Raw genomic sequence first — 25,366 nt, 5'->3', positions numbered from 1 at the left:
AATACATTAATTAACCAGATGTTATGCTAAAAGTATTTTTAAACTTAAAGAAAAGTAAATGCTTGTTTTCATGTTCAGCAAAGCACATACATACATATCTATCCCAAATCAAGCAGGTGCTGTCTGTAGTAATCTCTTGCTATCCAATTGTGTTTAAACTTCCTAAGTGGTTTGCTGAATTTGATCCATAAAAACAAGTCAGTTGCTTTAAAAGAAAGAATTACTGTAAAGAAAAATCTAAAAAAAGTGACTCCTGACCTCAATTTTTTTATGCTTAGCATCCCACTAAAATCCCTTGTGTTTTTCTTGAGGTTCTTTTGGACAAGAGTATTTCCTTATTGCATTTGGGTATGTTTTCAAAGCTACATAAACTGCCCTCTATTCTCAGAGACTTCTGGGTAAAGTTGTGAAAAAGTACTTGGAAAATACCTCAGAATATCAAGACTACTTGCCTGACTTGAAGGTCTCATTGCTTACGTCACACTTCAATGCAGTTAAATGAATCCCTTCTTCTCAAATCACTGTCTTTATGATTTCATTCACACTTGCATTTGTAAAGGAGAAGGGCAGGAAAAGTCCAAGTCATTCACTCAAACAAGTCATTGACTCAAGTAAGAGACAGGAAATGCCTTTCTGCTTTTAGGGGGAGAAGAAGTGTTCAGGCAGAAGCAGCCTTGGAGGCACTCTCTCTGAATGCAAAAGCCACCACGTGCTGAATGTGACAGCAGTGTGAAGTGATGAATGCATTTTGGAAGCTCCCAGCACTCCATAGCCTGATTTTTATCTGTTCTTCCCTGCCTGGCTCTTCCCGTTGGCATCTCTGACAACTGCTAATAGGAAATGCTAATTGTAACGTCATCTGTAGTTTAGGTTACATGAATCTGAGTCACAGTCTTCAACAAATAGATTTATTACATCCTGAGTTCAAGCTTCAATGTAGAGATCTGCAGGAACCTACTGTAACTTTGACTGGAGTGGAGCAAAGGGACTTATTTTTAAACCACCTGAGTCTTTTAGGATATATCGCTTTTTTGAAGCCTCTCAGAAAACTCTTCTTCCATTTTCAGACGCCATATTTGGCAACCTGAGGCATTCTATGATTCTATGAAATTCTGCTTTACCTTTTTTCCAGCCTCATTAATTCTGTGATTCTGTGTGATTCATCCTCATGCGCATTCTCATTAAAAACAGGTCAGAAAAATGAGCTATAAAATATGACATATAATTATTACAAATTTGTTTTCTATATTAATATACTGCATACTGCCCAAGTTTAGGAATCACACATTTATGAACAAAGACTCCTGAAAATCTTAGAAGGAATCATACTGATCTTGGATTTAGCTTTTCAGTAACTCCATTCTCTATCCCCATATTAATTCTCTATTATGTGCAGTAAGCAGAGCTTTGCTGCCTTTACTGAAGATGATGGAGAACAGTGCACTCTTGTGGGGCAAAACTAAAACCAGCAAGGAATAAAAATTCTACTTTTGCAGAAAAAAAGGTAACTTCATACAAGTAGTTGAGTAGCTGCAGTAAGAGAGGATGAATATAGTTTCTTTTTACTGGCTGATTCAGGAGATTTACTAAGTACAGTAGCTTGGTTCTACATTTTTTTCCAAATCTTTTGCCGTGCACGCCCATCTCATGATTTTAATTCAAATAGTAAATTTAAAGAAAAGGAAAAAAATCAATAAAAGAACTAGTAGTTTGCAATGGATTAAAGATCAATAGTACTTCTCACAAATGCTTTAATTTAGCAGGCAAGCTAACACTTCATTATCTTCTGACTCAATGAGACAATTCACCACTTCAAGGAGCTAGCACACATCTTATCAGGAACTACATGCTGCATTGCAATGTGGACAACTCAGTATGACAAGACTTTCTGTAATCTGGCTCCTCTGCTACAAAATCTGCTCATTTCAACAGTTTGTTTTCTGTAAATCCAACAATCTTTGGCATCTGTATGGCTCAGATAATCGGTTATCAGACAGACAACCCTTTCCTCCTAAATCGATAATTCAAATCGAAAGCAGTGACCAAAATCAATCCAATGACCAAAGGTCATTGCAGTCTGATGGATGTGTGGTGACTTGTATGAAATTAGTTTGTGGTTTCACTCAAGGCATAATAGTCAAGAGTCCTTTCAAGGGGAAAAAAAGAAAATGTCTTCACAGTAGATACCATTTTCTGTGCTGACAGATTTTAAATACAAACATAGAAGTGAGGCAGAACTCTCTTTTCTCTCCCAGCAGTGCTGTGGCCAAGTGTGAGCTGATGAGTATCCTTTAAAAAACTATCTTGCTATCTGTTTTCTTTGTAGAAAAAAGTAGAACTATGTGCCCTTAACTTTCCATATGCACCAAAGACAGCTGTAAATATTAAATACTAATCTGAAGACTAGAACATTTTCTTTCAAGTCACAAGCATAAACACAAAGATGTAAAACAGTATGTACAACAAAAAGCTATCGTTAGTTCAATATATCTGATGGTCATTACCTGCTCCAACTACTTTATCAATGGATATATTAGAAGCATCTAGTTCCTTGGCAAATTCATGCACAGCTTGATTTGGATCCTCATATGTATGCGGATCTACGTAAGTTCTCAGGCCTGGGAGTTTTACTGTGTAAAAACAAATTCAGAGAGAAAAATGTTACTTAGACTTAATTAATCCTTCTAAAGAAAGCTCATGAGACAATAGAAATCAAAGCAATAAAAGAAAAAAAGTATACTGCTTCTTCAAATCAAACTGCTTTTGAGGGGTCTCCAGGAATCTTAATATAGAGTGAAACCAGAGACGCTAATGTAGCTATTGCAGAGAAGTCTGAAAAACGACTTTAAATATATCTGCACTTGCCATATTTAACTTTTTTTCAAATATTAAAGTACTACCTGCCCTCTCAGTTTTCTCTGTTTAGATGGTGCCTTATATTGTCCCTTTCAAGGTAACAACAAAGAAGCAAGGAACAAAATGTGCGACGCTACAGTTAACCTGAAAATGTTCTTAAACTTATATTAAGGAGAGCACATTGACTTAAGCTTTTTCTTTCCATGTCCTCTAACAAGATGCATTGGAAAAGAAAATTATACATTAACAAATGCACCTCTGCCTCAATCCCTCTGCTAGCACATACAAGGGTGGCAGCCAGTTGTTCTTATTATTAAAGCCTGGTTCTAGTGCTGAATTACCCTAACATCCATGTTATTATTTTGTCCCCCTCTACAGTTTCCTGGCTAGGGATTTTTCTGTTTGCCCGGGGCAAGTGCTAGTTCAAATGACTGAATGATTTTAAGGGCAGTTTCAAGTTCTCCATAGGAATGGGGCTGGGTGATTGCATTATCATTCCAAATCTTTCTCTCCAGCAAAGATGCTGAAGGCAAAGCATAGCCTCATTCTCCCTTCCTGGCTCAAGGCCCTGCCTGTTCTTGTACCCAGTACCTTGAGTGCCTGCCTCTGTATTTGTTTTAGAACACAAAGATGTTTTGTTAACAAACAGTGAAATAACCATTACATTCAGCTTAAAGTTTTCTGCTTCTGAAACAAAACCCACATTCCTGGACATGTATTCTAGCTTTTCCTAACTGTCCCAGTTGGTCTTGTAAAAGATATTAACTCTTCCTCCAAACATTGCCTTACACACTCAGGAAAATCCTTTCCAGCTTGGCATTATTATACTGCTTCAATTTGTTGACTGCTAGAATAATTAAAGCTTTTTTCTGGGGTTACACAGATAGGAAAAAATACCTTTGGAGCATTAGCTAGAGCACACCATTGTTTTGTCAAACAATCCCAAGTATATGCAAAAAAAAAATAATCAATTTTTGGAGATTTATTGACCTCAGAATTGACAAAGAAATGATAAAACTGAGTTCCCAAGCTAATTGCCTCAAAATCAATGCAAACTAAGAGACACACTCCTAACAGAAGGGTTGCGTGTGCTCGGCATTAAATGCCAACCGTGTTTCCTTCAAGAGCCTGATGATTGCAGAATTACTTGCAAGTAAAACAAAAAGTAATTGGCTGTATATTGCTGTTGGTTAAAAATCTTGTAAATGCTCCTTTCCGTCTGTGCTGAATGTACGTTACAAGCTCCCTCATACCACCAATAAAAATAATGACAATTAAAAGCTTCTGCACTGTGGGGTTTTTGGCTGCAGATTTTTAATGCTGACCCCAGAGGTTCCCAAGATCAGGTGATGGTGACTGCAAGGAGAATAATCCCTTCACACCAATAATTAAGGGTAGCCTGTACAGTAACTGGGTTCTGTCATGAAAAACAGATAATAAACACATGCACATGTGTTAAGCTGTACTACTTTACAGCTCATTCTGTGCAAACATAATAATTTACATTTTCATTTTAACAGCATGAATTGCCCTAAGGGTAGCAAAAAAATAAAAAAGGTCTAAGCAAAAAAGGCAAAGAGAGAGGATCTGAGGAGGTGAAACATTTTTGCTCCTTTGAAGTAATATTATAGGATTTGTAATAAGGCTGTAGGGAATAGTTCATGGCTGGAGCCTTTTTAAAAGTAATTCAGAATAAACTGACTGAAATAAACCAGCTGCTGTATTTAAGATGCTGAAAGTTTATGACAGCCATGGAAGTTACCTTATCCTTTTTTAGCTCATAGGAGCAATTTTCTTATCCTTTGAGAAGAACTGTAATTTAGTAGAATAAAGTTTCAACAGCCACAGATGCACATACATACAAATCCTAACAGATAAATATCTGCAAAATCAATCAATAATTTTCAAGATTTTCTACAAGAAATACCAGGTCCATGATCAGCTCTGTTCTTACTACCCAGTGAATCAGCATGGCACTACTCAGAAAACAGTACATAAAAATCTAAAGCTAAATTAAAAGCAATTTAATCCACAGGAATTTAACAGCACTGACATGTTTTAAGAATAGTGATTGCAACTTTCCATTGTGTGGGAGTAAGGAGAGCAAACTCTGATCTGTTATTTGTCTGTGACACTTTTTTTACTGGCTGCTTTTATTTTATAACCTCATTAAATTTGTATGATGAAGAACTAATTCTATGGGCCACATGTAATCGTATAGATTTTTTTGAGGCTAGTTGGTTAGCAGTTCTCAGACTGCATGAAGCAAACTCACTGTTCCAGCTTGTGTATCCCCTGACAGTGCAAGGGAAGGAGCACACGTGTTGTGGATATGCATGCTCACGGCCCTCTGGAGATAAGGAGAGGCTCTGAACTTAAAATAATAGTAATATGAACAGTCAGAGAACAGTTATTTCATTGTCATGGGGATTAGGAAGCAGTTCTAATTTCCAACTACTGCAGGTAAATCCCTCATTAAACTGTTAATTCAATCGTAGTTGGTGAGGAGGCATCTGATAATGTACCAACAGCTCTTTTCTTGCAGATGGTACAGTGCCACTGTTGTGTGCAAAAACCCCACATACATTAACCTTGCAACATGCTAAGCAATAGAAATATATGGTTCAGCATGGTTTAACATGGAGTAGCAGGATATTTATCTGGAGCTGAAACAGTTTCAAAGACAAACTACACCTTCTTATTAAAAACATGCTCACTAGACACAAAGAATTCTGTGGGTAAAAAAAGATAGGAATTTTCAGTCTTGGTGTTTATGAAGGGTGTTATCTTTGCCCTGTAAGAGTTTAAAAAGTCCAAAATGCAGTGGTAAAAAACCAAGAATCCCCTCCTTACTCCTGATCAGGAATGTTAAACTATCACCTTCCTTTCCCCTCAGCTTCTTTGGCTCCAAAATTAATTTCTATTTTTATAGAAGGTATAGATAGAGCTTTGACTGTGATCTTGTCTTCACAATCCACAGCTTCTCTGCTGTGGAAAAGTGCTGCAGGGTTATGCACATTGCAAAGGAGCCAGAATCAGAGAGGAGCTGAAATTCTGCATAGTGACATCCCTTCAGCCATGGGCCATAACAAGCAAGTTCCTCCTGACAGCCAGGACACATGCCCAGGCTCAGAAAATCAACACTTGTTCCCCTGAACATCTCTCAGATGGGATCTTGCACAGCCGAATGACCCAGAGAAGCCACAAATAAAGTTCTATTTAGCCTTATTAAAAATAGGTACACAAACATTAGGAATAGATAATATTCACATTTTGCTTTAGAACACATTTCAAAAGTAGCCCAGATTCCTCAGGATGAGCAAAATCTCACATCCTTAACTATATATAATTTTTGTGATACAAAGACAATGTAAGTCAATTGAAAGGCTCTCTTCTTAGTCCTGGGTGAGACTCAAAGAAAGCAGAGACATATTCATTCTTGCGAGTGAGAAACCAGGACTTGAACAAAACATGTTTGTAAACAGAGATGAATTTAAAAATCCTGTTAATTTTTCAGACACTTGTTTAGTAGTTATTCTTAATTTAAGAAACTATTCCAAATCACTTTACAGCCTACGCTTAGAATAATCGAAAACTAAAGTAGTAGTGGGTCAACTTTGTCAAGCAAGCAATTTTCATAATCCCTTCAGTAGTCATCAAGACAGATTTCATTGATTTTATATTTTGCTTTGGGAAAAAATGTCATTTCTTAGACTTTAAGTAGCTGACAGCAAGGAAGTTGAAGTTACACCCTGCATTTCAGTAATGTACAGCAGAATCAATATCATATTGCTAACCACGCATATTGTTTGAACATAGACAGCGGTGTTTTGCTCATTAGTAAACTGAACACAGATGAAAGAATTTGAAACAAAGAATAATTGTTTGGGGAAAGTCTCCTTACCCACAGGAGAAGAGATAATTCTCTTCCCAATTTCACCTTGGTTTACGTGAGGTATGACTATTTTTTTAAATTGAAAAATACCAGTTATCTTGGGGATGAATTCAACAGATCTGGAAGCATTAAAAGACTTCAGTAACTTACAATGGCCATTCCCAAAATGCAATCTTTTCTCATCAGTGCCATGTTTAGACTTCTTGTATCCACAGAATCTACAAGCAACAGAGAAAAAAAATTAATATAGAGAACTTTATATGTTAACTGCAGGTGGAAACAGAATAAAAATGTTTTCCCTCCACAATTAAATGCCTGTTTGAAAGTTTAATGATATTTACATTCTCTGTGCCCTATAGAGGCATGTTATGTTCTCAGGGAATTTGAGGAAATTGGCTAATGAGAGGATTTGTTGATTTTCGACCCCTACAGTTTAATTTTACAATTGCCTAAGAATGTGTTTATAGCATTTTTTTAACAACCGCTGCATGATTGGGGCTGCTAACGTTAGCTGGCTCATTACTGAGCATGAAGCAGTATTCAGAGCTCCTGGACAGCAGACAAAGGAGAAGGTACAAACCAGTCACACTACTGCCCAACAACACCCAATTTGCCATGCTCATCAATGGCCCTCGGGGAAATGAAAGTGGGAGTAAAAGTGCAAACCAGACCAAACTAACCTTCCGATCAGGACGTACACCACAACTGTGAGGAGAATAATGGCTACCGCCGCTGAAATGGCAATCAATACAACCTGGCTATTCTCACTGGAAATGGAGAATGCTGGAAAGTTAACACAGAAATATATAAATAACCCCTCCCACACATAACACTGATTACATCACAATTGACATTCATATAGGAAACAGACAGATTCAGTCATAGCATTTAGTCTCATGACAAATATTTCATCTATTAAGTAATTTTTCACCAAACAAGAGACTTTGGCCATCTTTGACAATCTACCAAAGCTGTTTCTGCTACTGCTGATTTTTGTTCTTACTGATTATAGTAACTGCTGTTAAACTGATACTTATATATAAACATATCTGTAAATACAATCATACATACCATGACATACATATATTTTGTCATGGTCAGTAAGGTGTTTTCCCTTAGCAAGATATCCCAGCCAGTCAGTAATCACCACACTTACTCTCACTTCTGTATGATAGAAAGTGCTTTGATGAATTAAGCTTCCGAGTTAAGCTTGACAGTATCCCCATGAAGGTTGTGACAAACCAGGGCACACAGAAGCAGATGAAAAGACTACCCATGGTTAAACAATGCTTATAGGAAAAAGAAGGGCTATTTTCTGCTTTATGTTGGATGCTTCCCCGCAGTCCCGAAGCATGGAGCTTTGGTGCACTAGACTGCTGTACAATGACAGGACACCTTTAGATCTTAGATATGATGAACCATCTTCAGCAGACACCTATCACACTTCACTGAACATAGCAGAATTAGGCTACTCAGCACTATGCTTCAAGTTAGTTGTCCAAACTGAGCTGAAAACTTAGAATAAAATGTTCTGCTCCTCAAAAATTGGACAGTTCATCTACATGACTGAAGTCACATGAATGTGTTCGTCTACATGAATGAAGTCACACCATTCCCCTTGGGAAGAAGTCTCTGCCTATTACAGAACTACAACTGTACTTGCATAGTTACGATAACTTGGCAACAGGAATCAAGTTATGCGATTTGGTGTCTATCTGTGTAACTTGTACGCTCATTATTGGGATATGCACCACTGTCTCCTGTCATCTGCCTCATTTTTGGTCAGCTACATAATTACTATTCTGATTATGATTATTATTGTTATAAATATTATGTTGCAGAGAAAACTTATTAACATCTAAATTATGAAATTTTTTATCACTCCAAATGATTTTTTTCTCCTTGCTGTAATTGTCTGTCCTATCTGGAGTTAATTTCATCCAGTATGCCAAAGCTACGTCAACATAACAGTAATCTGTAACTGTTTCTTTTAAAAAGACGCTTGTTTGCTTTTCAGAATCAGAGCTGAGGTTGGGGAGGAAGATCTGGGAATAAAATACATAACTTATCTAAAAAATACATGGATGCCATGTGCAAGACCATTTGGCTTATGCTACTTTTCTTGGTTAAAACTTTGTTGCTTTTAGCAGAGCACTTCTTATACTATGGGTTCTCAAGCCTTATCATAAGGGCATGAATAAGCCTTATAAGAGTGTATCAGAATCATAGTCCTTAGTTGTGCTGTGTTTCTGAACAGCAGATAGGAGTCTTTTGTGAAAGTCGTACCTTCTAAAAAGCAAACAGTCTTTGATTATGCAGCATCAGTCCACATCAGTAACTGAGTACCTAAAGGCTGACTTTTTGATGCATTAAGCCACTTTCAGCTTCTAGCAAAGAAGAGGTCTGATTTACTACATAGTACCAAGTGATAAGAAAGTAACATTTAAAATTATGATCTCTATTATGAGTCTCTCTGATACAACAACAAAACTTGTAAATCATACGAATAAGGTCATCAGTTAAATAATGTTATTATCTAGGCATCAGAGAAAAGAAAAAAGAGTGCGAGACCAGCAAATAACTTCCCCAAGGCCACCCAGAAACACAGTGAGAGAGGATAAGGGAGCCAAACTGCCCAACTCCCCGACCAGCTACTCAGCTGAATGACCATCCTTCTTGGCCTGTGCATATTAGTTTCATCTCAAGGCTATGCAGGAGACATCAGCTACACTTTGCAGCAATGTGGAAAATTACACACTGACCCACAGGAGCAATGGACTAATATCATATGAATTCTCCTGGAGCAGGGGTTTATAGCCCATAGGGTTCAGGCCAAAAATTTGGAACAGCACAAGGATATGAATTTGGTTTTCTATCAAACTTTCTTTCTCAGCAGGTATCGATTCTGGCACAAGGCAGAGGTCGGGTAGGGAATGTAAGAAAATATCACCTGTGATATTCATGGTATACTCTTTATAGCATGTTTCAAGTTTAATGATAAAACATAAAGTTATATAGTAACACTACCCAGAAAGACACATCATAAATAGTTATGAGTCGCATTTACTAAACTATAAATGGAGTGAAAGCAGCCATTCAAATCAGTCAGAAACTGGGCAGGATACCAGTTTAAACCATTTGAACAAATACATACAGTCCGGACTGGTTTCAAACTCAAACTTGCGGCTGTTGGTCCCATATCCAGCTGCAGTTCGGGCTCGAATTTGGAAGACATAGGTGGTGTCAGGTTTGAGGCCACTGATAGTAACGTTGGTGCCTTTGGCTCTCAGAATAGTATAGCTTGTCTCTTGTTCCTGCTTTTGGGAAGAGAAATTACCAGATTAAAACCACACCCTAAAAAACAGAAACAAGAGATTGTGTGTACAAAATACTACGAATCATATGGAGATCACTGCCGCTTTTTTTGAATATTTATAGTCTCACAGATGCTTTCCCAGCCATTCATTTTCAATCAGCTAATTTTTATTTTTTTATTAGCAAGAAATCTAAATCATTAGAACTTCTACAGCCTTGTGCTGAAAATCAAATACTAGAAATGCTAAGTATATGACACTGCATTAAATGGTTTTGCATCATTTTGTCCATAGTCTGTAATACAATAAAATGAAGATTAAATTGTTATTTAAAAAGCATAAACTAGATCTGCCTATTGCACTGAACTGGAAGTTGTAACAGGCCAACTCAGGCGTTTTAGGGCTCTACAGAGCTATTGCAGGATGTAGTTTTTACTGCCTCGCATTTTACAAGACAGTGTTTACCTTTATACCAGTTAGAAGAGAAATTCCACTCATGCTCCTCACCTCAGCTCTGCAAACAGGCAAATAAAACTGGTTTTCTATTATGCTATAAAAAATATAAAACTGGTGTGTCCATCCTCATTTGAGCAAAACCCCACAGAACTTGCTCCTGAATGAATCTTGGGCTTTAGTAGCCAGAAAGGAAACGTGCACTTGCTCCTTACTGCATTTTGCTAAAAAGCAAGGTGTGTGTCCAGATGAGATGCTTACAAACACACTTTGCTTAACAGTCACATATTTCTGACATAATTATTTTTTTATATAAAATAAGAAAAAATAAGAAATGGATCATTTTGTAATCTAGTAAGTCTGGATACACGTCACACAAAGCTAATTCTGATAAAAAGTATGTCTCAGTCCCCCTGTAAGCACATAGTCTAAAAATTCAAGCATGCACTTGAGGCCTGAGGTATTGCTTATTTTACTAAGCCATCCTGTAGCAAAAGAATATTTTTGGCTTCCTAAAAATGGCAGCTGGGACTGCCTCAGAAAAAATCTTGGACAGCAGCCACATATGCAGGGAACTGCAAGAATCTCAGTTGCTTAGGTTTGCAATTATGAACTTTTTTATTCTAGAGGTGGTGGGGATTTCATATGCTGCCCTTTTACTTTGAATACTCTGAATACACCAAGATCATTGAGTCTTACCTGGCTGAAAGCAGAATGAGTTAAGTTAACATACATCATATGTAAACGATCTCAACTAACTCCCACTATGTTTTATGGTATTGCATTAGCTTGCAAGGTACAGATGTTTAAACTTGGACAACACTAGAGTGCCGATGCATGAGTACAGAGGTTGGAAAATACTCAACACACTCATTGTCAAAGCCATCTCACCATCATATGAAAAATTCAAGTGACTAGAGGTGTTTTAGTGTGTTTGCTTTACAGTGCTGTCTAGAATAAGAAAGTTAGGTTTATTCTAATTTAGTAGGTTGACATCAGAAACTGTTCACTTTGGTGCTACAGAAGCCTAACTACCCTGTTCTTGGCAGTCTTTGATATAGAGAAACAAAAACATTTACACCATAGTTAGGGAAATTGCCAGATTCTCCACGTAATATTCAGCATTATGCACATGAGTAATCACAGTGAAGAAATAAAAAATAAATAAAAAAAAAGAAGCTAAGCCTGTGCCTAAAAGTTACCATCAAAACCTCAAATAGGGTGAGCTGGACCTAGTCTATGACTATAAAAATGTTTACCGTGGCCCATTTTCATAGCACACAAAGAATAAAAAGGAAATCAGCATCGGTTTCCCTTCATGGTTTCCTGATACTCCTTTGAAAAAGTTTTCTGTTATAAATTCATGGGAGAAAACTTACAGGAAGACATTCTAAAGACCTAACAGGTTTTTGTAAAATTATTTATTTTTGAACTAACAAAGGCCTAGTATTATAATTTTCAGGCTTTCCTTATCTCATCATTCAGTTGAATCTAGGCAACTATTTTAATTTCAAAGACATAATAATCTTGTCTTCAAAACATAAAATCTTTTGTGTATGCTATGACTGGACACTCATTTTGATCTCACTTCAGGCTGCTTTTATGAAACAAAAACTTTTCCTCCTTGTGCGGATACATACATGCAAGGGCATATAGTCATGGCTCTGTCTGTTAATAATCCACAATGGAACTTGGAAAATAAATGTTTAAAACAATGGTATGGAGGATGTCATGGTATCTTAGTTTATGGTAAGCTTCTTACACACATATTTTGTAAGTCATTTTTTATGTTACTAGTAATCAAATCAGTGAAACACCACATAAAAGCACAAGTTTATCTTTCTTGGGTATGAAGTAAAACTTCAGAGATGCAGCACTACAGCTGCCATAACCAGATGGAATATACAAAAAGGAGAGTCAGCCTTTGCCAAGCAGAACTTTAATCAAACACTCTGTTTGATGATAAATTTGAACTTGGATTCACAAAGCGTATTCTTCCTGAATACTTCTGCATAGTTTACCAGACACAGTCTTTACTGGGAAGAAAATCCCACTACTGTTAGTGTCTCATTTGCAAATGACATTTTATACTTTTAAACTATGGTTTACAAAAGACATATTTTGGATACATTTAACATCTATGGTGGCAGTACTACTCTCAGTAGTGAGAGTGAACGGTATGTCTTTTTTCAGATAAGCACAGTAAGTGTTTATATTATATGATGAAGAACATTTTCTCCATACACTTGAGAGGCCAAAACCAGACTACACATCTCTGGGAGGAACCCACAGTCCCGATACTGTTTCCCCTTATTGCCAGGTGTGAACTGTTCGTCAATATGACAGTTCCTACAAACCTTGTGGAGTATAGATGGCCTACTTACCTTCAAAAATATTATCATCATAACAATAGTTTAAAAGCAACTAAATGTATTTGCATATAATCTACTTTTTCAGCCTCAGAAAGAGTGAAAACTAGATATTATTTATTTGTTGGCTTTAACCAGGCCGAGCACATAATTTCAATGATAACAAAGGCACAGTACTATTTTAGTACTGTAAGACTGCAATTAAATTTCACTGCTCGCAGAAGACTTCACCTTACTAAAATGTGTGGGATTTAGCTCTCAGAATTGCAATCCACATATTTAAATGAAGCAATTAAGAGCTTGGTATTTAGGACACTGTGTTTTTCGTACCTTAGCATGACAAAATACTCCTTCCAGAGAACATAATTAAGTGAGCAAGTACAAGGAGGAAACAAAGTATCTACTTGGGTAAGAAAAAACCTGACTTTTCTTACATGTGCACTTTGACAGCTGAGACACTTAAAATCCAGCACAGCATTGTATGGACAGACTAAACTTGGGTGGTATTTGGTACCGTTAACATAAAATGTTATGCCTTACCATAAAATAAATGCCTAGAAGTTTCCTATAGTATTCCTCTGAAAAAGGATTTCATTTCTTTTACATGTTTGGAATAAATAGTAACTGGAGCCTCATAAACAGGCTCTACAGATTTTTATAGAAAATGCACTTCTCCTCCAAACACTGAGCCTGAAAAACTGTCACTTTCAGTGCATAATGTATACATTAAAGTCCCATACGTTCATTCCAAAAAGTTAAAATAATTTCCCAAAATGGTTGCTCCTGATTTCTCTAGAAACACCATATAAAGCTTTATTCTCTCTTGGTTACATAAGTGCAATCACTGGTTAAAAAAAGACTTGAATAAGTTAATTCATTAATTTGCAGAAAGTATTTTCCACATGCTGCATACCAACAATGCATACAAAGAACTATGGGCTATCATAATTTACATAAAGGATGTTCTATTTTTATTCCAAATCTATTATTAAATCCTGAATATTAGCAACATGCAGTTGCCAATAAATTTCAGGTATCCTTTTAATTTAATAAAAAAACATGCATGGACAAGATGTATGACAGAATTGGGCTGACCTGTTTTACTCTATTAATGCTATATTTATTCATTTCTAAGGGATTACAAAAGGCATAGCAAGTAAAAACAAGCAGGAGGAAAAAGAATGGCTCAACATAAATCATCCACCAGCAATCAGGTACAACTTGTCAGGAGAAATATCCTGATTGCTAACTGTGAAGGGTTTATTTCCTAGCAGCTGCCACTTAGCAGCAGTAGGTTTTTTGATGAGCACAACCAAGATGATTTCTGAAGCAGAAAATCAAACAGACTGGATCAGTCTACAAAGAAAGCTCTCTTTTCAAAAGAGGAGGGGAAAGAGGCAGCTTAAAGATCTCAGACGGAAAAGCAGCATCTTCCAAAGTGTTTAGAGAAGAAACAAAGAAAAACAGTCCAGCATGGGCTGCTCTGACCTCAGGTAAGTTTAACATGCATAGAGTAGTAGTTTTCAACCTTTTTCCCTTTGCAGACCTAATAAGGGCAATGGATTAAAGCCTCCTGACAAAAGATTTTCTTTTTTTAGTTACTTTTCATAAACCCTGAGGAATAGGCTTCTGAATCTCCAAGGGCCTGCAAACCACACATTAAAAAAATTGGTGTCAAAAGGTTGCTTTTTAAAAACCCTTTGCTCTAGATGGTCTGGCTCCTACTGTCAAGCAGTTGGCTTTTTGGTTTAAGAAAGCTGTCTGGTGCGTATGAACTCTTGATCACAGACTTCAAAGGGAAGAAACACATGTGCAAGATCAGCCTCATAAGGCTGGTTGTCTTATGAAGCTGTTTTGTGACAACCAGTTGCTCCGTAAGACTGGATATACTTGGTGGGAATAGCAGCCACATGCTCAGTCTGTGCTTACAACACTACTGGAAGGCAACAATTTTCTTGAATAAAGCAAGCCAATCTCAGTGTAGAACAATGATCAAAACACCGCAAAAAAAATCCAAGTACACAAATAAAACTTCTTGGTCATTCAATTAAAATGAGCTAAATGCACAAAAGGGAGAAAATTCTCTCCCTTTGGAGCAACTAAAACCAAAGAGATCACCCTAATGCTACAATGTACAACACACCTGGGTGTTACATCCTGCATCCCACAGTACTCGCCCAGAGCTGTCCAGGCAAGGACTTCCACTTGGGGAGACTGGAGGTGAAGCTAAGATGGGGCTGCTGCAGCTCTTGGAGAACAAAGGTATGGCAAATGCCAGCAAGAGCAGCCAGGTCTCAAAGAAAGCCAAAGTTAATAATGTGGAGAAATAACCTGGCCTGTGCAACACAGTCTGAAATTCTGGGATCTTTCAGACATAGGCTCTTTGTGAGGTAAATAGCTCTTCCAAGCCTTACTGAAAGGCAGTATCTATTTTCTTTCTTAAAATAATTGGAAACAAGAGAGCCTAAATAATTCATGCATCCCTTCAGCACTGAGAATGTACAACTAAAGACAATCTGATGTATGAGCCAGTACTCTCTTACTTCTCAAGCCCAGGATGAAGCCTTGATGCTGTCTCCATTGAAATAACAGAAAAAAAAAACAAGTGAAATTCTATAGGCTACAACTCTATAAGGTAAGACTGAACTGAAATGTTTAGGAAGCTTTCTTTGTCCCCTTTTATCATTAGTACTATGTATGCTCAGATTTTTACCAAGGTCTTTGAAGGTTCAAATGCTCAACAAAAAAATCCCACCCAAAATCAGATGAAATATTAATTTGGGATAAATCTTTTCAGAATACAGTTTTATGATCCCCATTCTTTGGCTGGAGATCAGGCATGAACTATCAATTCCACATTGTCCCACTAGTAAGTTCCATATGAAAACTTTCTAAAGACTAACTGAATACCCATGGAGTCTTTTAAAGAGCAATTACTAGTGGACATTGGCACCACATTTTCCCTGGTATGTCTGAAATATAAGCCTGACTCCTAGATATGAACAGTACTAGTAAATGCTAAATTAAATTATTATTTCTGACATTTTTTAAAAGTTTGTCAGCTTCAGTAGCAATATATTCTATCAAAAGGTCTCTCTGACCAATCTAAAAATGGCCAATACTACCCTTCATAATCTTTACAACAATTTATGGTGTTTTCAATTCTACCAGTAAGATTTACTAAAAAAACCCCATTCTGTTACGATTTTTTTTCGTAAATATATATCTATATATAATATAGAAATCAACAGCTGTAAATACAAGAAAATGTCAATGTAAAGCAGAACCTATTTAATGGCAGATTTTCTTTGATTTGTAGTTATTTACATAAAATGTATGAAGATTTCAGTTATTCATGAAAAGTGGAAATTTTCACAGAGTAAACTAGTCACCATCTCTTTTCCAAATAATTTTTGTGTAAAAGATGGTTTCACCACAGGGAAGCACCAATGCATAGATGCTGACAAATAAATGTATGAACACTGACAACATAACAGAACTGAGTAAGTAAACTGTACTCAAGAAAAAAAAAAGTATTACAGCTTATCTGCGTTACTTTCTATATTTGTTCTTATGTATTTGGGGGTGAAGTTGGTAGACAACACAACTTGCCAACTTCACATTTTCATGATTTTCTCCTTAACAAAAATTGAACAGTTTCAACACTTAGAGTCATTGAGTCAGACAGTGAGTGAACAGGGGTGTCTGAATCATTAACATAGGCAAGATGGAACAATTTCATTACAGGATTACCAGAACAAAAACCTCCCCTTCAGTCTTTCTTCCCACCTTTTCATAGTATTTGACCTCATAATCCAAGATGATCCCATTCGGATGTTCGGGTTCTTGCCAAGACAGAGACACACTGTTCCTGGATGTCCTGTCCTTCCTTATGACTGTGATGGGGGATGGAGCTGTAAAGGGGATGGGGGGAGGAGGGAGGAGAGAAAAGCAGACGGAGTTTATCTCTGTTCCAATCCTTGGCAAAGAGTTTTGTTTCCATTTAAAAGACTCATGAGCATAGGTCTGGACTTGTATCAACATTCAGCAGCTGGATTATAGTCCTGGTACACATGCCTTAAAGCATGCTGGCTTCAAGGAAAATGAACTGAGATTTTCTGTTAGACTTGAGGACTAGTGGCAAGACAGTAGATGGTTTTGATCTGCTACTACAGTGTAAGCAATGAAATACATTTGATACAGAGAACAAAATAACAGTACTACCTATTTTTTATAATACTGAAGTATTATCATTACCAGACTCTGCAGAACACCAATAACCTTTTCATATGCAAGTGTAAAATGGTGGTGGGATGCATTACGTACAAGGAGCTCCTGGTATCCACAGCTAGTAATGACCATGAACATACTGCAGAATATAGCCTCTTTTATAACATTATTTGGTAATCTCTCCAGCTACAAATTGCTCCCATATACACTTCTGCTTTACCACATTTCTTTGAAAGTGAAATTTGAAGAAAAAAATCTAAACTACAAAATAACCTCATTTCTCATCTGTATTAATCAGAGTTAAGCATGACAATTGATTGCATACCACAGACTCACCCACCACCCAAAACTTGGAAGCACTATCAACCTTACAGAAAAAAATCATAATTACCTAAGATTCTTGAACATTAGTTCAGCTTTAGACCACCCGGCTCTACACATTGTTCCAAGACCAGGCCTAGGTTTCCTGAGCTCACTGAAAGCTATGCAACTTTTTAATTTATTTTTTTTCTGCTTCTTTTGGGTTGGCTTCCCACTCAAAATGCTTCTCTTCCATGGTTTTGGCCAAAATTCACCAGATGATAACTTACAGATCACACATTAAAGGTCGTAACTGTCATTTTAAAAAAAATCTTTTACCAATAAACAGCCTTTTATCTTAACATGTGTTTATAAGTTCAACATTGTGCTATCCTAATAAAAAGGGTCTAGCTGATCTAAACAATTTAATTTCAGCTGAATCCTGTGAAGCTTTTACTGTTCAAATAAAACCAGTTGCACTTTACAGGCATTACACATTTGCATGCCAAGCCAGTGTCTGTTCTGTTTGGATTTTCATTCTTGCTAGAGACCTTTCAAAAGCCAGAAAGAAAGAAGTTTTAATTGAAATAAAATATGGAAAATTCATTCTGTGTTTGATTTTGCTAAACTTCCATCAAAACATACTTTCTAGTCTTAAATCATAATACAAATGTTGACAACCTCCTTTAATTGAGTACAGCATCTAGAAAGGCACATACACCTGCACATATGTATATACACACTTCCACATTCGTTCTGGGTCAAAACACAATCTCTGAGCAGCATTTTCACATCACATAGTTCATAATAGCTTTCTGAGAAGATCAAAAAAATTGCAAAAATATTTTTCATTTTCTTTTTCATCTGAGCAGGAAGAACGTATCCTGAATTTAAATTACTGAAATCAGATTTTTGTGGTTTTATTTTTTTCATAAGTAGAATGCAAAAGATTCTATTTTACTCACTCACCAGACCTATTCTTGCTGAAGAGCTGAAAAGCATTAGGACTGGTTTGTAACAAACATCCTTCAGTAATTCCACTTGAATTTCACTCAGGCACAAACCAGTGCAAGAGCCAAAATACAAAGTGGTTAGCTGGGTGGACTGCTTTACTGTAGCCAGCTCTAAGTTAACTCATATACCCCTGCTTGCTGCTTTTATGGTCTTGTAAGTCATTTTTATGTCTTCTTTCTAAGTCAAGCTATTCATCTTTTTCTGTATGTGAATAGATTGCCAAGCCCAGTACCCCAGCTGGTAACACTTCCCATTAAGGTAACATTAATACAGATTTTATGAATAATTAATCTATGATTAACAGAAATGGCTTTTCCCCCTAACAAATTATGGTAATTTGTGCTATAATGCATTCTCTGGGCAGGCTGAAATAATCTCACATGCTCCAATACATATGTGCTTTAAAAAAAGCTTTCTTCTAACACAGTAATAATTATTTTGAGCTCATTTACACACATCTCTGCAGATGCTACCACTAACTTATCTTACAGCAGTTTATTAGAAAAGCGTCTGCTCTGCAGTTATCAATAACATTATAAAACATTCATATACCTTTCATAATCCCTAGGGTTCCCAAAGCTGTTTAGAAATTATACATACAGAATGTCTGGAAGAGACAGCATCCCACTGCATGGGCCAACGGAGGGGAGATGGATGGGGTACACAAAGTTTCAGGCACCTTTAATCCCTTGTACAAGAATAGATCTGAGTCCTGCAACACAGCGCTACACACCAGGCCACTTCAACAGCTACTGACCCTCTGAACTATGGAAGTTATGTATTCCAAATCTGTTTAAACCACCACCTTAGCTTAACCATGTCAATTACAAAAGTTACCTAGTTTTAAGGCATTAATCTTCAGTGCATAATGGAAGAGTGTCTTCAGATATTTCAGTGGTCAACTATGTTATTTCTAGAAGATAAACCATACTATGTGTGTTCAAAGGGGAAGATGTGTATTTGTAGCAATTTTAATTTTAAATCTTTTATATTATCTTTTTTTTTCATCTTGTTAAACCATCTTCTATATCATTGGAGCATTCTCATCTTGAAGCACCAGAGGAGGTTAAAAACAAAGAATCAATATCTGGGTATAGATTTCATAATTTTCCTCCTGTTCCCATCATCTCTGCATGTTCACATTGGATTGCATTAGTTGATTTTGATCCCTCTTAACATTTCTGTTGCACAAAAGTGAGCCCCAGGGAAGACAGTCCTCACAAGAACCTCTTCCAGCAGCTCCTTTTCTGCCACTGAGTCAGGCTCATGGCTCTTTGAAGCACAAGCAAAACTGAACCGTGCTGCTCCTGGGATGATGTCAGCATTAGAACCCTCCTACAAAAAGGGAAGTAGGAAGGAGCAAGGATGGTCTCAAGTTATACCAGGGGAAGGTTAGATTGGATATTAGGAAAAATTTATTCACTGAAAGAGAGGTCAAGCATTGGAACAGGCTGCCCAGGGAAGTGGTAGAGTCACCATCCCTGGAGGTGTTAAAAAAATGTATAGATGTGGCACTTCAGAACATGGTTTAGTGGGTATGGTGGTATGGGGTTGATGGTTGGAGTTGGTGATCTTAGAAGTCTCTTTTCCAACCTTAATGATTCTGTCATTCTGTAAGGATAAATCTTGACATAAGCATCCCTGATAGCCAGCCTGGTGGACCCTGTGGGTGCGGCCAGAGAAAGGAGCCAGGATTCTGTGCCTGGAGGGGCTGCCATCCACATGGCCCATCACAGCCACAGAAGCAACCTTTCCCCAAACCCGACTCTGCTGTAAGCCGAAAGACAGAGGTGGCCTGCCTCTTCAGCTGTGCCTGCTGTCCTGCACAGCTGATGTCTCTCTCTATATTTACTAAATAGTTTCTTTGCCTACATCCAGAACTGACTCCTCCACTAACACACAGGACTGACTGATGAACACATGCCAATTATCCTTTGGTTTGACCAAGATGAGATAAAATTTTAAAATTATCAGTACAGCACATAGCATAATCTTTCTTTGCTGGTCTGTAGGAATATGGACTGATAAAGTTTTAAATCTCAATGTAATCCTTTTTGGTTTTCTGCTATGTCTGTTAGATAGGCAGGTTTGAAAAGCATTAGAAGTCCTTGCACCCTAATTTAAGAAAACTTCTTGTCCAGATGACTTCTAAATTTGCACTTAAATCTACTGCAATCCACAGATTAAAGATACAGGAAGAATTAAGGCAACTTCTTGTAAGTACATACTGTCCTGCACAGGGACAGTCATATGACAACAGAAATGACTTTCTGACCTACAGCCCCACCTCAGGTCTGGCGTGCATTTAGGAGAAATAGCTCAACAAGGCCAGTGTGGAATAAATTTACGAACAAATTCCTAGAATACAATGTAATAAATCAAAACACAAACTGTGTTCTAAATACTGTCTTCTGATCTGTACTTACTTTAATGGGACGGTTTGTGGTTTTTTTGTTGTTTTTAATAAGTAATCTTGAATACATCCTATGAAGCGTTAGAGGAAAACCTCCAATCAAGTCAAGACAGCTATGTTAATCTAAGAGCACCCGTTTCTGGCCCAAAGAAGAAGTTTGCCTTAGCTTCCATTTTGTAGCAAAACTCCCTTCTTACCAGAACAGCTCAGTAAATGTATTTTACTGTTTATTTGGAAAAGTCTGAAATTACAGCAAGGAGAGAAACTGCAGTTAAAGGAAGTTAACATTATAAACCATTAAGCAATGAAGGCATCACCATGAGCAGCAATGCACATAAAGACTATATGCATATAAAGACTATATGTAGAGTGATGCTTATAAAGACTATGGTTTTTAGTCTTCCGGATGAAGAAGTGGGAGCTGAGAACTCCCTGCTTCCTGAACACCATTAAATAACAGCAGGATGAGACAGAATTCAAAATCAGGCTACAGAAAGGAAAATAATTACTTCATATTCAGAATACCCATTTTTCATGGCAATTCCAGGATTTTACTGTCTTGAATTAGAAGACAATTAGATTGTGGAACGACTGAATGCTAGAACAAGTATTTTAAATGTCTGCAGTTCCCATCGACAAAAAACTTTTGTCACTATGGGTTAGCAAAAAATGACATATTACAAAGCTGTTTTAGATAAACAGAAGCTTTTAAACATACATTAAAACATCAATATCAACACAGAGGTCAAATTATCATTTAGAAAACAAATGTTGAGGTAAAACTTAAAAAGAGTACTTTTTTAGTGTAAGAAGTTGAATAAATGTGGTTTCAGTGACGTTTGACTCATATACCTCTATATAGCTACATTTTTATTGGTGTTTAGATGAATATATTCGTACTCTTAACTTCTTCACCGAATAAGAGTTGAGTTTTTTTATAACTAACTTTAGGATTGTGTGGCCATGCATCAAGAGGTGTATTCTCAATAGTCACATGTAACACATATAGAGGCATTTTTATGCATGAAATGGTTACTATTTGTCTGGTACTACACTCTAACTGGTTTATGACCAGTTTAAGCACTTAATATGAACTTTCAAAACTCCCTAGAGTTACAAGGGGAAATGTACTTTGAGCGCTCAGCATTGTTAGGTAGCATTTCTGACAACTGGGAATGTGGATGTTGAAAAGGTAACGAACGCAATGATCCAGGGAGCTTAGACTCTCAAGTGCAAAAACCTCCTCACTCATGACTATTAAAGGTGCAAGCAAATAACATGAAGAATCTAGCAGAGAGAACAATAAAACCCTGCTCAAATTGATTTCCCAGTGAAACTGACCCCAATAGATCATTTGTTTTCCTTCAGTTTAATAGGACCTGTATATAAATCTCCTTATTGACTTTTTCCTTATTCCTTGGTTATTGTTTTCATATGTGACTGGCTTACAGATGTATATATATACACTGGAAGAAAACTCCCTGTTCTGTGACAGCAAGAGAACTTAGTATTAATTTTGGGAAGCCATGTGTGTTTAACTGCTGAAATATTTAGCGTCCTGTTGTTTCTTGCTTAGGTCTCTAGATCACAAATTAAACATTCTGAAATGACCCTGGGCTCTGCACTTCCAGCTTTTGCTTGCAACCAGCTATCAGTGTCAGAGAGTAAAATATTTCAAGCTATGCTGAAATATGGTGATCAAGAACATATCTTAGCCAGCAGAACTGACTGTGTTACCCAAACTGCAACGTCTTCTGCACTGGTGAACTAATGGAAGGCTTGTTCCTTTTTCTTTCTGTAGAAAACAGATGATTTTATTATCTAACCATAATACTGTCATCTGATACAATGTAGAAATGTTCTTTAATGTCTATAAAGCCCCTAGGAGGTAATGTGGAACATGAGCAGTAAAAAAAGCTCATAAACTGAAAATTAAACCTGCAGTCTCTGACAATAGGATCCATTGGGACCCAAACCCAAATCTGCAAGCCTTAGAGGACCAGTGTCCAAGCCACCAAACTATCACACAAGTCAAAGTGCAAATATCAATGTCTGAATGAAAAAATCTACCTCTCACTTAGAGGCAATTTCACTAGAGAATTGAAGTCATGTCCAGAGTCAGAATATGTGAGACTTTACCCCAGTGCAAGCATTAGGCACCCATGCATGGCTTGCTCGTAATGCTGCACATACACTTTTCATTCATGCAACAACAACTCAACATCTGGGTTTCTGTGAACCAGCCTTTCTATCTTTAGATTTATCCAACCATTCCACTACCAACCAGTATGCCATTGGTGACAGAGCCCTAACTAATGACTCGCAAATCAGTATAATGATGTCACATCTCCATGACATGATCATGTTAACATGATGTCTGTATGAACTGCTACGCTTGTCCTTGGATCCTTTACATCTCCAACATGTAGTCTGTGGATCAACACCTAAGGAGTCCATTGTAGACGTGACTGCTCACAGAAAGCAGGAGTTGCCCTAATTTAAACCTTCTCTGATTGCATTACTATTTACTTTCTCTGTGAGGTGCAGCTAAAGGCACTGTATCCCTCTACACAGTTGTGCTGAAGCAAGGCTGATCCCACAGACACGTTCCACAAAGGCTCCGTCAGCCCTGGGTCCCTAGGTGCCTCCCAGGAGGCAGGAGGAGGAGGAGGAAACAGTGACACTTTAAAAACACTTTGGAAACCTGCTAAACCCTAGACACTCCTCTTCCAGATACAATTACCCACTTCTTCAATGTGTGTGCAGACACAGTCCTTTACCCTTTAACAACCAGAACCCATAGTTAAAACTAGCACAGTACTTGTTTTTGTGTTCCTGCACCTTTTCCTTGAGCTGAAGCAGGCTCAAGGTATTTTTATGACTTGTGCTGTAAAATGTCATCTGATCCTGTAACATCATTAGGCGACTGTCAGCCAGAATGCAATACACCTTCCCTGTCTTTTCACATCACCAGGGACCAGGCATTATGGAGTCAAGCCATCCTAACAGCAAGAGGCCAGTATACAGCATCCTCCCACTGGATCCAGGCTGGATCCTAGCAGGATGCAATCATAAGGAAGCAGGTGAAAAGGTTCCCAGTTTCAGATCTATTAAGATCTGCACAATTACACGCATCAAAATGTGGAAGGAAAGAAACAGAACAAAACTTTAAGGACAAATACAAGCAGAATAGCTTTGGATGAAACAAAGCTGTGTGTATGTTTCTCTCAGAAACAAGACAATTTGAAAGACTTATTTGTTTGTGGTTATTTTAATGGATGACTGGCTGCATCATGGCAGAGGTACCCAAATGCATCTGGAAGCTGGTGGACTCCAGCCTGTGGTCACAGACTCCAGAGCGGCTGCAGACATTGCACAGGTGCTGTGAAGGAAAGGTGGCAAGGAACTGGAAAGGGAAAAACAAGCAGCTTTAGCAGGAATTGCACTAAAAGGCAGCTGCTTGATTTTGCTCTGAAGAGTGGAGAAAAGCAACCTTCTGGACAGCAGCTGTCACTGGACAAGTGATTATCAGAGCTCATTTCACACTCTTACAAATAAATTCTAAATTAAAAGCAAACTTCATTAAGTGCTGCACATTCATGTTCTCATTTCTCCCTCTTTTTATTAAAAGAGATAGCAAATGCCTTCCAGAGAGCAAACAAAACGTTAGAGTTCCTCATATGTTTAACACGTGCATAATAAATCATGGAAACGCCACGTCCATTTGGGAAGTATCAGGCTGCACAAGGCACTCGCTTCAGAAACTGAAAATTATGGTGCCATGGCGTTCACAGCTGTTATTTCAGAGAGGAGACAAATGCTGTATATGCTTTCATAAGGATTCAGCCCAAAGGTACTCATAACACAAATGTTATTCTTTCTTTTCATCCGTTTGAGATGGTGATGGTAGGAGCTTCGCAATACTTCATATTTTTCACTGAATGTGTTTAAGATCGTATCAGCTTAAAACAAACAGTTTTGCTTTGCCTTCCCTACTCCATTTTTACATTACTTTAAAGGATGTTAGAGCCTCGGGCTTCCCGGTGTGAAGTTTTTAGAAAGAAGAATTTATTCACCAAGCCCATAACATCAACTCTTAAGTTCTGAGTAGGCTTTGCCTTTCTGTGAAAGTTTAGTTACTACCTCAATGAGAGAAATCCCATCCATAATTTAATAAGCATACTTATCTCTAGAAATGCCAGTAGTCAAAACTGGAGAAGACAATTGCCCTCAATTAAGTAATTTATGATCTAAAGTATTTCTGTCCTTTTAAGTAATCACCAAGAGCTTCTGAACTGGTTCAAGTTCCATCAAGAGTCTTTTCAACCTGGACAGAAAACACTGTGAATGGAAGCAATATTTCTCAAACTTCCTGCCCTGTTACATTTTAGTAGTTCCACAGATGGCTTTGGACCAATTGCTTTTGCAAAGGTTAACCAGGACTGGAGAATCTCTGATGGAATAGACTTGAAAAGTGACCACATTTCCTTTAACTTTCTTTTGGATTTTGGGGTGATTTAAC

General features: G+C 37.4%; 1 protein-coding gene across 1 annotated transcript in view; it reads right to left on the bottom strand.

Moving 5' to 3' along the window:
- Positions 1 to 2,504: 2,504 nt before the first annotated feature.
- The window catches only part of LOC104543624 (ephrin type-A receptor 3), a gene marked incomplete at both ends in the record, with an annotated part of 36,497 nt that continues 13,635 nt past the window's right edge, over positions 2,505 to 25,366 (bottom strand). The window contains 5 exons of the mRNA XM_010188281.1: positions 2,505 to 2,630; positions 6,902 to 6,969; positions 7,432 to 7,534; positions 9,906 to 10,068; positions 16,677 to 16,801. Coding sequence (XP_010186583.1) covers positions 2,505 to 2,630; positions 6,902 to 6,969; positions 7,432 to 7,534; positions 9,906 to 10,068; positions 16,677 to 16,801 — 585 coding nt within the window. The remainder of the gene's footprint in view (positions 2,631 to 6,901; positions 6,970 to 7,431; positions 7,535 to 9,905; positions 10,069 to 16,676; positions 16,802 to 25,366) is intronic.

The sequence above is a fragment of the Mesitornis unicolor genome, unplaced genomic scaffold (genome assembly GCF_000695765.1).
Source record: "Mesitornis unicolor isolate BGI_N332 unplaced genomic scaffold, ASM69576v1 scaffold15217, whole genome shotgun sequence".
NCBI classification, from domain to species: domain Eukaryota; kingdom Metazoa; phylum Chordata; class Aves; order Mesitornithiformes; family Mesitornithidae; genus Mesitornis; species Mesitornis unicolor.
The sequence above is the reverse complement of the archived record's forward strand: the minus strand, read 5'-3'. Positions and strand labels throughout refer to the sequence as shown.